General features: G+C 59.7%; 1 protein-coding gene across 1 annotated transcript; it reads right to left on the bottom strand.

Annotated features, from left to right (window-relative positions):
• Window positions 1-3,762: 3,762 nt before the first annotated feature.
• Window positions 3,763-16,465, bottom strand: PDLIM2 (PDZ and LIM domain 2). The gene is given in 10 exon segments (XM_024747729.1): window positions 3,763-4,909; window positions 6,451-6,596; window positions 6,810-6,904; window positions 11,141-11,219; window positions 11,374-11,525; window positions 11,628-11,697; window positions 13,752-13,903; window positions 14,604-14,698; window positions 15,810-15,835; window positions 15,837-16,465. Coding segments are annotated over 10 exon segments (1,542 nt in total). The 5' UTR covers window positions 16,442-16,465; the 3' UTR covers window positions 3,763-4,787.
• Between the last annotated feature and the right edge of the window lie 713 nt (window positions 16,466-17,178).

The raw sequence follows: 17,178 nt of genomic DNA, 5'->3' as shown, positions 1-17,178 counted from the left end.
CCTTCCTCTTTCCCAGGTACAGAGAGGGAAACCTGGGCCTGGGGGAACTGCTTTACCCAAGTCCAACAGCCCGTGAAGATCCCACGCCAGGCCTCCCTGGGGAGGAGAGGAGGAGGGCTGGCCATCAGGTGGCTTCCTCCCTCCAAAGTCAGAGGATGGGGAGGTAAAGTGAGGGACCCTTTGCCAGATCTTGTCCTGAATTTGGAGAATGTAGGGCCAGATTCCAAGCAGTCTCCGTGGTGACTCTGGGGCAGGAATGCATCTGGAGCAGGAAGCCCAGCCATCAGGAATGCAGTGTCTCAGCACGAGGCTCTGTGTGGGCTCAAACCACACACAGAACACACACACACACACACACACACACACACACACAGAGCACACTCCCCTCCAGGCCATTCTCCCCTCTCCATGCAGCTGGGATCCCTCGCAGTTGAGGGCCAACATGTTGCCTTCCCATCTGCCTTCTGCTGCCCTGACTGTGGCAGGCCCAGGCCAGGAGCTGGGCCAGGCCTTCACCGCCCGGAGGGCTGTTTCTCCTTCACCCCATCTTCTACCAGAGGAGAATCATCTCCCTCTGAGTGATGCTTCAAGGAATGGGAGGGGCAGCACAGCCACCCGCTCGCTGCCCAGCTGAGGGGTGAGCAGCTACCGTGAGTTCCTGAGACACATGGTAGCCCAGCAGAGTCATCCTTCAGGCTGAGGCCAGGGATGCTCGATGCCTCCCAGCCTCCATGGGGAAATCCCAGCTTCAGGAAGCATGTTTCCTGCCAGCTCAGCGCTGAGCTAGGCCCTGTGCGAGGAAGGGCAAAGCCAAGAGCCTAGGGCAGCTCCTGCCAGATTAGAGATGGCTAGAAGCTGTGGTGACCTCCCTTATGGCCTGGAAGGGAAGGGCAAGCGCACCCCAGGGCAAACCAGAAACCCAGGAGTCAGGCTCCTGGCTCATCCTTTGCACCCTCCCCTTACTGCTAGGAGCTCTTAGACACAGCGACTTAGCCTCCCTGTCGTTGCTTTCTTCATCTACACAACAAGCATGACAACAGTACCTACTTCAGAATGGTGAGGACTGGAGTTTAAAGCACTTTAGAATTATCTATTGGTGTCACTTTGGGAAAGTCGTTTTCTCATCTCTAATAGAAGCCTGTATCAGACGCTCTCTCAGGTCGCTTCTAGCTCAATCTGTCATCATTTCTGAAGTTATTCCCCAAAATGAAGAAAAAGTAAAAAGGGCACAGCACTGGACAAATAACGGCCGCATGTTTGGGCGGTGCCCCCTCCCCACCCCAGCACGTCTGGGTCAAAGGGGGTGGGTGTACACAGCTGGGCAGAGGCCAAAGGCCTCCCCCAAACTTCTCTGCTGACAAATGAGATGGACTAATAACTCTGTCTTCCGAAGAAATTCACCCCCAAGCTCGGGCTAGTTGTGTGGCTGCAGAGAGCTCTGATGCTGAAACCCTCTGGCCCTGGGGAGGAGAGCTGGCTGACACAGAGAGGTGGATTTTAGCTTGAACCCCCATCCACTCTTCGAAAGGCATTCAACAACTCACTGGCCTACCCATTTCCCATAGGCCTCCACTCCCCCTTGGTTCTCCATTCCTTAGAGCACTGCTAGCCCAAAATGGTTTGTTACAGGCGAAGATATGACCATATTAAGATTCTAACACACACTTTTCCAACCTGTCACTTACCTGCTGAAAATTTTTCAGTGTCCCCAGAGCCGCAAGGAGAAATTCAAACCATATCTTGCAACATTCAAGGCTCCCATCTTCCTTTCCAATCTTATCTCAGTGTCGCTTTCAGCCGCTGCCCTAAACTGATATGCCACTGGCACTCAGCCCCTCACTCTGCATTTCTCTCCTCCCATCTGTCTGTGTCCTTTCTTCCTCTCACACCCACGGCCCCTGCTCTGAACTCTCAGGGCGCTCCTGTCTGTTCCGCACGAGTTCTTTACACTCACTACCATGTAACATTATTTCATTCATGCCATCTCAGTCGCTGCCACTTGACTATTATCTTTAGCAAAGCCAGAAAAGTGCTCTATCTCTGTACTCCCACTGCGCCAGGACCTGAGAATTTACAGAGTGAATCCCCTTTTCTGAGCATTCTCCCCGCCAAGGGCTACACCTGACACTAGGTGGCGCCAAGGAGCCCATCCCACTTGGGACCAGACAGCTCTGGCCTGACAACTCCTGAGCCGCAGACAGCCTTGATCTTTCCTATGAAAATAAAGACAGCCATCCAGGCAAAAGGTGAGACAATTATAGCAAGGTGTAAATTACATCAAGGTGCCTGGGAAGGCAATACTACACAGTCTCTGCCAAGATTCCTTCCCAAAAGAGCCAGATAGCACAAAGCACCCTCTGAAGCCCAGCTTTGATCTTTTCCCTCAGGCTGAGTGGACGATAAGGTAGGTCTAGAGCACACAGCAGCACCCATGCACCTTTCTGAAGTGTCCTCTGGAATTAGGACTGGGAGTGATGGGTGAATCAAGCCAAAAATCTGGCAGAGGACCACTGTCCCCCTGCCTAGCGGCAGCTTTCAAATCAACCACCAGCGAAGCCAGCTGGGGCTCCCAGGGAAGGGGCAGGCAGACCAACCCTGGCTTGGAGGGTGTTGGTCCTCAGGGTAGGGGTGCTGCAGGGTTGTCCCTCCCAGGGAAAGCTAACTCACAGCCCTGTCCAAGGTTACTCCTGGGATAAGCTTTCTCAAACGGGTGCAGACAGAATCAGGCAAGCACAGGAGGTTCTTTAGATGTTGCCCCCTCTCTGGCCCACCGAGCTCCCCTGGGTGCGTCAGCAGGGCAAGCAGCCTCCATACCAAGTAAAGCAAGGAGCACAGAGCACCAGCGCAGATACTGTCTCACGGAGATGGGCCTGGGCAGGAGTCTCAGGGCCTGCTTCCTGTTTGCTGCTGGCCCTCTAGCATCCCTTCCCCTCTCGGGCTCCCAGTGAGAAACTCATTCCTCTACCAGGGATCATCCCAATAAAACACACATCTTTAAAAGAGGGTGCAGGAAGAGCACGACCCTCCACTAGCAGGAGTGGGTGTCTTCAGTCGGGAGTGTCACGTGCTGAAGCATCTGGTAGGGTGGAGGTTTGAGGGAGGCGGAAATAAGAGGGGAGAAAAATTGTATGTAGGAAGACTCTCCACCCAGTGGTAGGGAGAAGCTCATCCCCAGGGGCTGGGGCAGGGAAGGAGAGAAAAGAGGGGCACCTACTTTATTTTGTCCACGTACAGAATATATTTATAGAGCTCGTATGTTGAAAACTTTACACAGTGAATACCTGTAGCCTCTGGCCCAGCCCTCTCCTTCCAGATACTTCTCTCCATGTCCCAGCCTGCTGAACCCCTGGTACACAAAGGTGTCCAAGGCAGCACCCACTTCGCACTTTGACGCAGAGCCTGTCCAGCAGGGGGACGCAAGGGTATCCAGCAGAGGCCTGGGAAGGTGAGGCTGCCCTCACCCACAGCACAGGCAGGTCCTAGCCTCTGGCCTCACTCAGCGAGGAGGAAGGGGCCTCACCAGCCCCCATCGCCTTTCCAGGCCAACTTGATATTGGCGCGGCCCGGGTGCGGAGGTGCCTACAGAGTGGAGGGCGGTCTGAGAGCGCAGCCGGGCGCTCAGGCCTGGGAGTTGATGGTGCGCGGTGCGGGGTAGCGCTGGCGGGCGTGCTTCTCGCAGTACAGCTCGTCCCCCACCCAGAAGTGCCCTCGCATCTTCAGGTTCAGCCCACAGTCAGCGCAGGTGTAGCAGCCCGGATAGGGAGGAGAGAGCCATTAGCCTAGGGGGGAGGAGAGAGGGGAGAACACCAAGCACGAAGCCACCATTCCCATTCTCAGGGAACCTAGTTTCCAGCCCAGAGTCAGGACCCGGTGAGGTCCCAAAATCTCAGTCACTTGACTCCCCAGGCCTGCCCTCAGGAATCTCCGTTCAACAAACCCCCAGCCCACATCCCCGAAACCCGATTTTTAAAAAGTCATTCCTCCCACACACAAAGGCAGACAAGCACCATCCTGAATCTTGTGGATTGCTAATAGAGCGGTGATTCTCAAAATGCGGTCCCAGTGCCAGGACCCACAGCATCACATCACCTGGCGATGAATCGGAAATGCAAGCTCTGGGGCTAGGGACCTCCCGAAGAGGAAACTCTGGGGGTGTGGGCCCGAAATCCCTCAGAGGTCCAGCTGCTGATCTTTGAGAAACACCGTATAGGACCCCTTCCTTGGGCCGGCACAGCAGTGCTGGGCAGTGTCGCGTTCCGCACATGACACACGGAGGCCCACGGAGGCTAGGGATTTGCCTGAAATGAGTCATCTGGCCCTCACCACTGTGCACGGAAGAAATTTATCGGGGGGGGGGGGCAGGGTTCAATTTTCCAGAGAATGTGGCCGCCTTGTAATGAGAAAAATGGGCCTACCTCTGGAAAACGCATCCCCTTCCAAAGAGGGGGAGGAGGAAGTAACAGCAAGAGTTTCCAGGAGGAGGCACCTCATCCAGAGGCAGATCTGCAGAGGCTTTGAGATGGTTGGAGAGAAATCGAAAGCAGTAGCATTTCTTCCTCCTCCAGGGAGGCAGGGAAAGAAACCGAGGAAGAGGAGAGACAGCAGGGAAGAGCCAGTGCAGGCACCCTAAGAGGGCTGAAGTGACCCCTGAGCCCATCACAGATCCAATGTAGCAATGCTCCCCGCAGGGTCCCTGGCTAGTGGAGCCATGCAGGCCCCTCCTGAGAGCGTCCTGGCCCCTGGCCCCCGCCCTGCGGGGTGTGCCCTGCCCCCCAGGCCGCCAGCACTCACGCGATGCTGGCGCTGCACTTCTCACACGTGTGGAGCTTGGGTGGGATGGCCAGGGCCCTGGAAGTGGGCCGGGAGGACTGGGGGTTCAGCGAGCTGGGCAGGAAGGCGGGTGTGCCACCTGTGGGGGGTGGGGGATGAGGGTGGGGAGGACAGACAGACACATCAGAGCTCGCCCACGGCAGTGCCATCAGGCTGTATTTTTGATGCCCGCTCCACCTCCTCCAACACAGCTCCAAAGAGACCCTTGTCAAAGGTGCACTTACAAGCGGACCTCTAAAGTAAGCCTGGGCATGAGAGGGGGTCATGGGGGAAGGAAGTGATCACCCCAGATCCTTGGCTGAGGTTGGTCAAGGGCAGGGAGCAAGCTAAGGCAGCCTGAGCAGTGTCTGCTTGGTGTCTGACACGTCAGGCCAAGCAGGCATTTCCTCTCTCCTGACCCAGTGATGATGATACCAAGAGATGATAATAATAGATAATAACAGCACCACAGCACCTCTGTACAGTTTCCAAGGGGCCTTCACGTGCATCATTGTGCCTGAGCCTTGGAACCGCACTAAGATGAAGCACGGATGTTATCAGGTGTGGTCCCCATCTGTAGCCGAGGACCCCGTGACTCCAGGGGCGAAGTCACCATCTGTCTGCGCTGCCCTCCCCCCACCCTTCTGCCTCTCCCCGCGCCCCCTCCCAGGGCCTGCCGAGGCCTCAGGGTACTGATGGACAAGCTCTGCTCCAAACCTTCTCACCTTGTCTCCGAAACATCAGAGTTGGAACCAGCCCCGAGGTACCAGTGATTGTGCCAGTCAAATACTTCTGACTGTCCCATCCTTTCTCTCCCTGATACCACTGCCCAGGCCAGGCCCTCCTCATCTCTCCCCTGGACCATGGCAGTGCCCCCCTCACCCCCTACTCCCCATGCACCCACACGAACTCCTGAGGCACGGTCCACTTCTTGGGCAGCTGGGCAGCCAGTCTTCCCAATAAACAGAGTTCCTGGCGGGGCAGACGTGGGTCCTGACCGCCTTCGATCTCCACACAGCACATGACTGGTCCATCAGACAACTCGGCAAACGTCTCGAATGAGCAACCGGACGGCTGGCAGAAGCCTGTATCTCTGTTGCTCACTTCGGCACCTCACACACCCCCTGGCGTTATTTAACAGGTCCTCCTGGGTTGGGACGCTCCTCAGGCCTGGCACGCGAGGCCTCACAGCCAGGACTTAACCTTCGTGGCCACCGTCCACGCAGCCAGGCCCCAGTGTCCTGTCAGTCCCACCCCAGAGCCCTGCGGCTCCAGCCTCCACATTCCACACTGCTCCCGGCCACCGTCTTAAGGCCATTTGTGAAAGTCCTGATCTTTCTTCAAGGGCCCAGTCAGATTCTTCTTCCTCCATGAAGCCGTCCTCGGAGACCCAGTACACACCGCCCACATTTATCGTTCCCTTGGCACTTCCCCTGATCCCAGCCAGCACCTCTGGGTTGCACCCCAGTAACTCCTACCAGACCGTAAGCTCCTGTAGTGCAGGGGCTGTGGCTTCTACGAGTCAGAGCCCACTCCCATGATGAGCACTTAACAAATACTGATTTAATAACATGTCCAGTCGGGGGTCCAGCGTGTCCTGGGGGAACATCCCTCTCCTACCCGAGCCCCCCGGGGGCTCACCTCTCTCCTCAGCCTCCAGGGCTTCCTGCAAGAGCCGAAAAGAGCTGGACTGCCGGGGGGCCACCCGTGCCTCGCGATTTTCCTGCAGCATTTTGAAGACTTCTGAGTCCTCTCTCAGGAGGTGGCTTTCCCCTTCCGAGGCCACGCTGCAGGGATGGGAAGGAGGCAGCCAGGAGTGAGGGCCCCGTTCCCAGGGGTTGGGATGAGCATGAGTGTCCCGGGGGGGTAAAAGGGATTCTGGGGGCCAGAGGAAAGTGGACGGGGGTTAGGGAGGGGGGACCCCCCCATCGCTCTCTGGGAAGCCTGTCTCCTGCCCCTCCCAGGCCCTCCAAGATCCCACCCCACCCTCCAGAACTCACTGGTACCTGAGCCTGGGGCTGGAGGAACGGGGACCTGGGGAAGGCGGCGGCGGCAGAACCAGCACAGCCGAGTCGCCAGCACGGCCCAGGCCGGCCTGCGGGAAGGAGCGGCACCAGGGGAGGAGGAGTCAGCGGCCGGGCCTGGGGCCAGCACACCCATCTGGGCAGCCGAACCCAGCTGTTCCCCAGGCCCACCACCAGGGGGCCCCCGGCCCTCGCTGACCAGTAGCCCCACCCAACCAGCTCGCAGAACCGGGGGTCAGCAGCCGCTCGCAACGGCTCCTGCTGAGTCCCCGAGGGGAGGGAGGCCAGCGCCCAGCTCTAGAAGGGTGAGCCTGCTGCCCTAAGGGGACTGGGCAAGGGGCAGGATGAAGATGAGCGCGAGGGGCCACCATGGCTGTTCCTCTGCCATCTCACACGATGTGTTTGCAAAGATGCACACTGGGGCCTGGCAGGCAGAATGAGGAGAGAGAAAGTAAGCTGACCCTTTTGCAATGAGGAACGGGAAACATAAAGGGCCAAGACCCCTCTTGGAGTCAGGGCTCAGGCCGCACAAAAGTCCTGTCTCCTACACCCTCTGGTCCTTCCTCTGAAATGGCCAGGGTCTGGGCTTACCAGCCTCTCCCGGCTGCCCTGGAAGGTCTGGTCCTGCCCCACAGAGCCTTGGGGAGCCAGGTCCCCACAGCAGAGCCCCCTGCTCGATGTGTGCTGTCCCTCTTGGGCTCCTACACCTGTTCTCTACCTGGAAATCTTGCCTTCAGTCTCCCTGTTTTCCGGCCTGCACTCTGCACCCTCCCCTACTCTGCTCCCTCTCCGTGGCCAACCCCAATGGAAAGGACAGCCTCAGAGACGACCAGGCCGGCCAAGGTGCACTGGCTGAGGGCATGGTCTCCTGGAAAGGAAAATGCCCTCGATTTTAAAGTTCAAAGTTGGGGATGAATTATGGGGTCAAGTGGAAAAGCTGCATGACTTCTTAACCTGAAAACAGAAACTTCACAGAGCTAAAAAAAACAGCCCTAGGGACTTCCCTGGCAGTCCAGTGGTTGGGACTCCGTGCTTCCACTGCAGAGGGCAAGGGTTCGATCCCTGGTTGGGGAAGTAAGATCCCACATGCCATAAATAAATTTAAAATGTGGGGTTTTTACTGTTGTGGCCTCTCCGGTTGTGGAGCACAGGCTCCGGACGTGCAGGCTCAGCGGCCATGGCTCAGGGGCCCAGCCGCTCCGCGGCATGTGGGATCTTCCCGGACCGGGGCACGAACCCGTGTCCCCTGCATCAGCAGGCGGACTCTCAACCACTGCGCCACCAGGGAAGCCCTAAAAAATGTTTTAAAAAAAAATTTTTTTTTTTAATTAAAAACAAAAAGCCCTTAGACCCTCACCCCACTGGCCCTCTTGCACTAGCCTGCATTCTTCTTCTGTTCTTGGGCTTCTACAGGTAAGGGGATTAAGGGTCAGAAAGCAAAGTGGCCAATCCAAGCCACCTGGGAAGTGGGAGCCAGGGCTGGGAGTCCACGCCTAGGCTCCTGGGTGCCCAGCTGCTTCCATGCGGTCAACTCAGGAAGGACAACTGGCACCAGGTACTCAAGAATGATGTCCCATCTCGCTGTCCTAGACAGGCCAGCGTGTGCCCTGCACGGGGGCACCGGCCAGCCAGGAGGGAGGGCTGAAATCCACCCTGACTCCCTTCTCAGGCCAGGTCCTCATGCCGGCCAGAGGGACAGGGGTTGTTTTCACTTTACATCTGCTCACCCAAGTGTGTGCCTCTCCAGTGGGGGCAACTTGCGGTTTCTGTAAGGTCTGTTGATGTTCTTCGCCCTGGGCCCAGCGCAGCCTCAGCCCACTCAGGAGCCAGCAGCAAGGCCATGGCCACAAGAGCCTGGGGTAGGGGCACACCTCATCTGTAGTCACCTCTGCCACCTTTCTCCTGCCAGAGCACCTCACCCCGGTGGAGGGGAGCCCAACGCCCTTAGTTGGAGTAGCTTCACCTTTCCTCTCCCCACCTCCCTCACAGTCACCTGTAGGTGACACCTGCCTTCACAGAAGCGACCTTTCATCTCTAGATCTAGAAAAGCTGCTCACCTGTCCATCAAGAGCTGTCTCCAGCCAACCCCTCTCAAAATGTGTTGGGGGGATGTTAATAAGCGATTGGCAGGGGGATCCCCGAAGAAATTCTGCAGTTAAGTAAGTTCAGGAAATTAAACATCTTTCTTCCTCACAGGCAGGACTTTTCAGAGCCTTTAAGGTGCTCAAGTGCACCGTGACTCCCAAGAGGGAGCTGTGGGACCCGGTGACTCCCACCCCGTCTGACCACAGCCTCATTTGTAGAACAGAATGCAAGCTTCACGGGGTTAGGAATTTCTCTGTTTTTCCACCTATGCATCCCCAAAGCCTAGAAGGGTGCCTGACACAAAGCAGCTGCTCCACAAATAGTTGCTGAAAGAATGACCAGGGGCCTCAGGGTGAAAGAAGGGAATTCAGAGCGTCGGGTCTGACTCTGAGGCCCAGAGAGTGGAAGGATGCCTTGTCCAAAGTGACACAGTAGAGGTGGGACTAACCCAGGTCTCCCTGCCACCCAGCTCAGGGCTCCCCTTCACACCACATGGGTGGCCCTCAAATCTCTGCGTGCATCAGATCCCTGAGGGCTCCTCAGAACAGGGATGGGTGCCCTCGCCCCGCCCCTCACCCCTGCGTCCGATCCAGTAAGTCTAGGCTGGGGCCTGAGAACTTGCATTTCTAACAATTTCCAAGGTGCTGCTGCTGGTTTAAGAGCCACTCCCTGTCCCACCCGCCTCTCCCCTTTGCCCCGGTTTTGAGGAAGGAGGATAGGGTGGACCAAGCTCATTCCCAGCTGATCTCAGCCCGGAGCTCTCTGGAGAAGGCCCCCAGGCCCCAACACGCCAGGTCTTGCTTGTACTGTGGAGTTCCCATCTCCCCAGCTCATCGTTCTCTAATCCGAAACCTACCCCATCCTGCCTCTGACATCCAGCAAAATTCCTGACAAAGCTTTCTCAGGCCACCCCAGCCCACACTCAGCTGTCCCCTCCCAGAATGCCTCCTGCTTTTTTTTTTTTTTTTTTTTTTTTTTTTTTTTTTTTTTTTGCGGTACGTGGGCCTCTTGCTGCTGTGGCCTCTCCCGTTGCGGAGCACAGGCTCCGGACACGCAGGCTCAGCGGCCATGGCTCACGGGCCCAGCCGCTCCGCGGCATGTGGGATCTTCCCGGACCGGGGCACGAACCCGTGTCCCCTGCATCGGCAGGCAGACTCTCAACCACTGCGCCACCAGGGAAGCCCGCCTCCTGCTTTTATAATTAAGATCATACTGCTTAGTGCTTAATTTTCCCAAAATTGTTTTGCATGTTTATCTTATTTCTGCCACTGCATTTTTAATTCTTTAAAGACGGGATCTCATTGAATACATACATCTCTATGCCCACATCTCCTGGAGGGTCACTGGGCAGGCCAACAGAGGGTCACCAGGGAGCCACTACTATGCATCCCCCAGAGGACCCTGTTCTTTCCTTCTCCAGAGCCCCCAGTTTCTAGCACCCTCCCCCAGTCATCTCCAAAGGCTCTGCTTTCTGGAATGCAGAATCTACCCGAGGTAGGATTTCAGCAGCTGGGCCTCATCCCCTTCACCCCAACGGCTGGACATGCCCCCACTAACTCTGCCTCCAGCAGCTGTGGTCCAGGACTCTTGGCCGCCTCACTCCTCACCTCCCCACCCCCGCCCTTAGAGAGGAGACATACCACCAAGGCGGTATTGGGCTGCCACTAGTGGACAGTGGGACCTGGCAGGGTGTCCAGGGGAAAAGGGCAGGGGAGGGGGGCAGACAGAGAGTAAGCCAAGTGCAACTGGAGTCGGAACCACAGGCCAGCTGGGGCTTCTCTGGTGGTTCTCGGGGGCTGAGTCAGAGGAAGAAGAGGGGGAATGGGTGATGGGAGCTGGGGGCGGGCATGGGGCTTGGAATGGGGAGGAATGTGTTCAAGAGATACAGCCAAAGGGAATCATCCCAACAACAGCAGCTAAACTATTTCGGTCCCAGCCCAAGAGAAACACTTGAGAAGGGAGGAAGCCAGCAGGAAGGGGGGAGGCCGTGGCGGGTCTGAATGTAAGAGGTAGAAGGACACCTGGGCCTGGACGGGTAGGGCCGGTGCAGTGAGTGTGACCCTCACCGGAGCTCTGGCCTCCCGGCTCCAGAGAGGAGCGTGCCTATTACCAGGAGACCGTGGTGCTGGCCGCCTAGGTGGGACCAGCCACATGCAGCCCCACGGGCACCACTAGCAACCAGCCAGGACAGGAGGCTCTCTCCTCCCCTCAGGTATCCTCACCTGTCGGCTTCCGGGGCGGCCCCTGTAGGACAAGTGGTCAGCAGTAGTGGGTTCCGGGGAGTACGCCACGCTCTGGAAACTGAAATGGGGAAATGAACAGTGTGTGCCGGGGGCCCCGCCACCAGGCTGCCCCGGGAGACAGAGGTGACCCTAGGGCCCCCTAAACCCAGCTACAGAGACTTTGAGAGGCCGGCTTGGACCTGGTGGCCAGGGGGCCCGCCCGCTGCACTCACCTGTGGCTGGTCACCACCTCTCCCGCGGGGGCCTGGGGGCTGGCCGGGGGCAGGGTGGAGAAGGGGCTGCCTGGCCGGGGGCTGAGGGAGGCCTGGCTGGAGCAGGAAGACCGCAGGGAGGACTGGCTGTCGGTGTGTGTCCTCCTGGAGCCCTGCAGAGAGAGGGGCCTGGAAGGACAGGGCCGGGAAGAGCAGGGAAGGGGGCCCCCCATCACTTCAGGGTGTGGGGCTCCCAGCAGGAAGCACCGTCCTACCTGGAAGCGAGTGGCCAGCACTTCGGGGGAGCTTTCCCCGTTGGTCTGCCCGGGAGAGGCAACCTGAGGCCTGAAGAGAGGACAGAGGGAGACAGAGTGTCACCGGGTTCTCAAGATTAGGAACATGTCCAAAACATTTGGACATCGGGTAGCCAACTTTTAACTTTGTCAAATTCACAACAAACAACTGTCCTCAACGACCACCATCATTTCTTAAAAGAAAGGACAATTTAGCACCAAAAAGTAGAAAGGACATCATTTCAGCAAAAAGTTCAATAAATTCAAAATTTCTTTAAGAGCTCCTCACATCATCACCCCTCCCCCTGCCTCGCCTTTACTTTTCCTTTTCTAGTCTTTTTTTTTTTTTTTGGTGGGGGGAGCATTTCATCCGGACTTTGTCACTGGTCAGCATCAGTTTGTAGATTGATTTGGACTGCTGATTGCACATAAATGATCCTTTATCTTTCACCCCTGGAGAAACTGAAGCCCAGAGAGGGAAAGTGAGTTGCCCAAATTCCTAAAGGCTAACAATGGCTGGGCCAGCTGCCCCCTCTGCCCAGGGGCCTGTCCCCCATCAGCTCCGCCTTTGAGAGGATCCCTCCCTGTGATTTCCAAAGTCTTCCCCCCTCCCCCCACCCCCTGTAAACCAGAGGGTAGAGCCAGCCCCGCTTCCTGCCACGAAGGCAGCTGAAGGACCTAGAGAACAAGGCGGCCCAGCTCCCCTGATAATCACCAAGGCTCCCCCTCCTCAACTCCCCAGGGACCGCCCCACCCCCACCCCACCCCACCGCCTCCTCCAAAGCCCTGCCCAGTGGAACCTGGCTGAAGTCTCGAACAGGAGGTGACTGGAGGGCTGGGAGCTGCTGAGGGTGAGGGATGAGCCCACCACGTCCCACTACACGGTTTCTGGATGTCTGACTGCCTCCAGAGAGGTCAGCAGGAACCTCAGTCACCACACGCCACACCAGCCACAGCCTCAGCCTCCCTCCCCGGGGAGAATTTAGGGCCAGAGCAGGGGAGCTTGGGCCCTGGCTCCGCCCAGAGCACTGCTTCCTGCCTGGGGCTTTGAGCGCTGGAGAGGTCTCCCGGGGGTGGGTTACTGGGGGAGGTTAGGAAGGGTTTGGGCAAAAGAAAGAAGAGACAGGGAGCCTTGACCTGCCCAGCGTGGAACTGGAGGCCTGGGGGTCCTCGGCCAGGCCCACCTCTCTGATGGAGCTGGGTCCCTCTTGGAGGGACCCGAGAGGAAGTGATGGTGTCAGCAGCTCCCTGCCCCTCCCCCGCCCCACTTTGCAGCTTCTTGTAGATTTTGGTCCCCTTCCCAGATGCCATGAGCTATTCTCTACCCTCCTCCTCTGGGTCCCACTCCTGTAAACACTCATGAGCCAGACTGGTACAAAATAGTCACTGAAGGGGCCGGGGCCGTGAGAGCGTCACAGGAGACGGGAGCCAGGTTCTGCAGTGACGTAGGGCGGCAGGGGCGAGGAGAGGGCACGGAGCAGAGGTACCTGACTCAGGTTCAAGGCCCGCCCAGAGGGCTCTCCTGGCTGGGGAATCTCCCAGCATTCCTGCCCCGTGACTCACTGGGATGCCCCACCCCCAGGGAGCCACCTGTTCCCACCCACACCCCCAGGCTGAAGTCCTAGGAACCTGGGAATCTGCCTTCACCAGCAGGGCCCAGAGAGGCAACTTGGGGAGCAACGGAGTGGTTCTATGGGGAGTGAGCCCCCAAACTCCTCACCACCCCAGGATCTGAGCAAAGGTTCTCCCCCCCACCCCTTGGAGGCAGGGGCCCGGCAGACCCAGCCTAAGGCCCACCTTTCTCCTCTTCAACCGACTTCACGCCCACTCCCTGTACCCTGCACACCTGGGAACCAGTCAAACCCAGGTGTCCAGGTGGCTGATGCCAGCCTGCTCTGCCTGTGAGTGCACACCCGGCTGGGCACAGGGACACCCCTCAGCCCACCCTGCTGCAGCCCCAGAGCTTGGGACCTTCTCACGGATGAGCCATGAGGGCCCAGGAAGGCCAGGTTGGAGCTGAGAGCAAGGGGTGAGGGCGGCCACTGTGCAGTGGGCTGGCAGAAGGCAGAAGAGTGCCGGCAGGCCCAGCAGAGGTGGAGGACCTACCGGTCCAGCTGCAGCCTCAGCGGCGAGGGGCTCTGGCGGATCTTGCTCTGGGCCTCGGCATGGAGCATGCTTTTCGCACTCTCACCATTGATGGCCACAATAATGTCACCAGGCCGGAGGTCGGCAGCTTCGGCCTTGCCCTCCTCAGTTACCTGTAGGGGGTGAGGAGCAGGTAGTCTGAGGTGACACTCAGGTAGGTAGGGATGGAGAAGAAGGGATTTCCTTGTCCTGCCCAAGAAACACAGAAGCTGGTGTTAACCAGGCTGGCCTGCATCTCCCTTTAATATCTCTCTCCCTGCCTGCCGGTGTCCACCCAGCCCATCAGCCAATCCCCTCCAAAAGCTGGAGTGGCAGCCCCCTGCCGCCCACCTCAGCGCTGGCCTTCTAACGGGGCTCCCCGAAGAACGTGTAATGGCAGAATTTCAGGAACTGTGCTTGGAAATACTTCTGGATAGAGAGCCCTGCCCATGCAAATCAAATCATGGCTGCACGCAGGCCCTCTGCGTGAACACTCCCTGGCCTGGGCCTGGGTCAGGGGAAAACTGTCAAGAGCTCGGGGCTCCTGTTCTAATAATCACCCAGAATGGCTGCCAGCACGTATGGGGTTAGTGGCCAAGGAGAAAAGAGAAGGCCTTGCGTTGGGCCCAGCTCCCTTTCACTCTCTAGAAGCCTGTTTCTGAAGTGGCCACCACATCCGCATGGCAACGGGGCCCCAGCCCTGCCCACGCCAACAATCCCAGAAGCAGGCCTCTGGCTTCAAAACAGAAAAAGAAAGGTGTCTGTGAGGACCAAGTGGACGCGGCAGACTCTGACTTTGGGGGTACCTCCCCGTCTCCTGGAACTAGCCCTTACCCTGGTCACCACGATAGGCGTGTGGAAATCCCTGCCGCCGGAGATGCGGAAGCCCCAGGGTGCGGGTCCCACCAAGTCCACCGTCAGCGCCATACCTGAGGGAGAGAGGTTGGAGAGATGGAGCCTGCCCCTCACCCCACAAGGGACTCTGTGAGGTGGCAGAAGCGGGTGACAGGTCCCCGGAGGAGCCAGTCAGGGGCTGGCGGTGGGTGGAGGTGGGTAGAGGAAGTGACTAACCTCTCCCGCGTGCCCCAGTTCCACTTCCCCCCCACCCTGGGAAGTCAGGACTCCTGAGTTCCCCCTTTGCCCCGTCTTCGGCAGAGAGGCGGGGTGCTACACAGGGGCTTGCTGAGAACAGGCAGGCGGGCGGGCGGGGCTGGCAGGTGGTAGATGTCAGCATTTCCTCCCTCTCCCCTTCTCCACCATCAGGGTGAAGTCCCCCTAGTGCTTGTTTCCGGTCCCCAAAACCGACAGCACAAGGGACTTCCTCCCCACTCTGGGGGAGGGCAGCGCTCGGGGAACAGAGGTGACAGCACAGAAAGGGGTGGTACCACCACGTACTCTCAAGTACTTGGCTGGGGACGGGGCAGCTTGCCCACGTGAGGCCAGGGTCTTCAGAGGGGCCTCCTGGCTGCCTGCCGCGCCCCTGGCCGTGTGGTCCAGGTAGGCAAGACTGGGCTTCCCACCTCCGCCAGCGGTCTGCTGCCCTCCCAGCAGCTCCGGCAAGAAGGACGGGCTTATCTGCCAAGAAGGGCACACCCACCACCGGCGCTGGCCAAAAGGGCGAGCTGACTGATGCTGCCCGCAAGCTGGGGCCCCAGGCCTCCCACCCACTGCCCCTCCACTGGGCAAGGGAGTGTCCCTGTAGACCAGACCCATGTAGGATTTCCTGACCCTCTAGCTCTGGAGTCAGGAGCCAACCCAGGCAGGAAGCTGCAGTGCCAGGCTGGGCCACCGCCCTACCCAGCGCCCACCCTGAGGCCGCCCCTGGGGAGGCCCACAGACTACAAACGCTGCCCGAGTCTATCAGGCACACTGGGGCCACTTCCCGCGTCTAGGAGCCTGGGGAGAGGGTGCCTGGGCGGACGGGGCTGTCTGCCCTCTTCCCGGCCCTCCGGCTTCCCCTTTTGCCCAGGCCCAGCCTCTGTCCCTCCCGCAGGCCCCAGGTCGGCGCTGGCGGCTAGCAGATGCCTTGGATTCCCAGACCTTTGAGCCGGCCAGTGGACTCCGCTCCGGGGACCGCGGGGAGGTGCCCAGACCGTCGGCCCGGCTTGCCCACTTCTGGCTCCTTCTGAGCTCCGAGACCAAAGTACCCGCGCACGCCGGGGGCTGGAGGAGGAGCACCCGGGACGGGAAAGCCCAGCTAGCGGGGGGCGCCGACCGCAGGCGAGGCTGCGGGGAGCGGCCGTGCGCGGAGGAGAGGTCCGGGCGCCGAGCCGGCCGCGGGCGCGCAGAGCTGCGAGGGCGCCGGGGCCGGGGAGGTCGCCGGCCGTGCGGACCGCACGCAGGTGGGCGCGCTCACCCGGCTCCCGCTCACCTGTCGGGCTGGGCGGCCGGGCCGGGGAACGAAGGGAAGGAAGGAGGGAGGCGAGGAGACGCCGCCGTTCCCGCCGCAGCCGTCTGCCCGACTCTGGGGAGAGCCCGCCCGGGACTCCGGGACCTGCCTCCGCCCATGTGATCCCAGGGCCGCCCCTGCCGCCGCCCCTGGCCAGGGAGGCCGCCTCCTCCGCGCAGCTCAGCCCCGGCGCTGCCACCTGGCCCGCGCCCGCTAGGGCCCCGGGGCTACTCTCCCGAGAGCCCCCTAGAGGCTGCGGCCTTCCTCCCCGGGGTGTCCCCATCCTCTCGAGGTCAGGGGAGGTGACCTGGTGACGGGTCCGGAGTCCCACTTCGCAGACAGCTGAGCCTGCTGATCCCCGAAGCTCGCCCAGGCCGCCTGCGCGCCCCCTCCTTCAAAGGGGCTCTGGGCTCCCCCAACCCCAGTCCAGGGCCGGGGAGGGGGAGGGGGAGGGCAGGCTGGGGCTGTCTGCGGTCGGCCCGCCCGGCTCCTCCGCCCACTCCAGGCTCCGAGGCTGGCGCAGATGCAGCCCCGCCACCCATAAATCCCAACCCAGAGGCCGCCCCTCCGCCTTCCTGCCTGGCCAGCGCGCTCGCGGGGCGGTGGCCGCGGACTGCTGCGGCGCTTTGGATGCGCAGAGCTTCCCTGCTTGAGATGCGCCGTAAGCCTGCTCCACTCAGGGTGACATGCCAGGCCCAGGAAGAGATGAAGAGAGACTCCGGCTGGAAGTGACCGGGCCCCCTCCTGGGCTACACAAGTCCCTTGCGGGCTGATGCCTGTTCCGTTCCTGGCTGCCCTCCCCTCACCCTTTCGGCTGCCCTGCCTGCGGCCTGCCGCTACCAACAACCACCAATGGCCCTGATCCCCCTTAACCCCCAGCCCTCTGCCAACCACGGATCCCCGGCTCTAGGGATCAGGAGAGGACAGCCAAGGAGAGGCCCCAGGTGTCAACTCAGAACCATCTGGCAAATGGTTCCCCCAGAGCCAAACCTGGCAACCCTCACCCTGGGGACCTCAGGG

This window comes from Neophocaena asiaeorientalis, unplaced genomic scaffold, assembly GCF_003031525.2.
Source record: "Neophocaena asiaeorientalis asiaeorientalis breed wild unplaced genomic scaffold, Neophocaena_asiaeorientalis_V1.1 scaffold429, whole genome shotgun sequence".
In the NCBI taxonomy this organism is placed as follows: Eukaryota; Metazoa; Chordata; class Mammalia; order Artiodactyla; family Phocoenidae; genus Neophocaena; species Neophocaena asiaeorientalis.
This window is presented reverse-complemented; position numbering and strand designations above follow the sequence as displayed.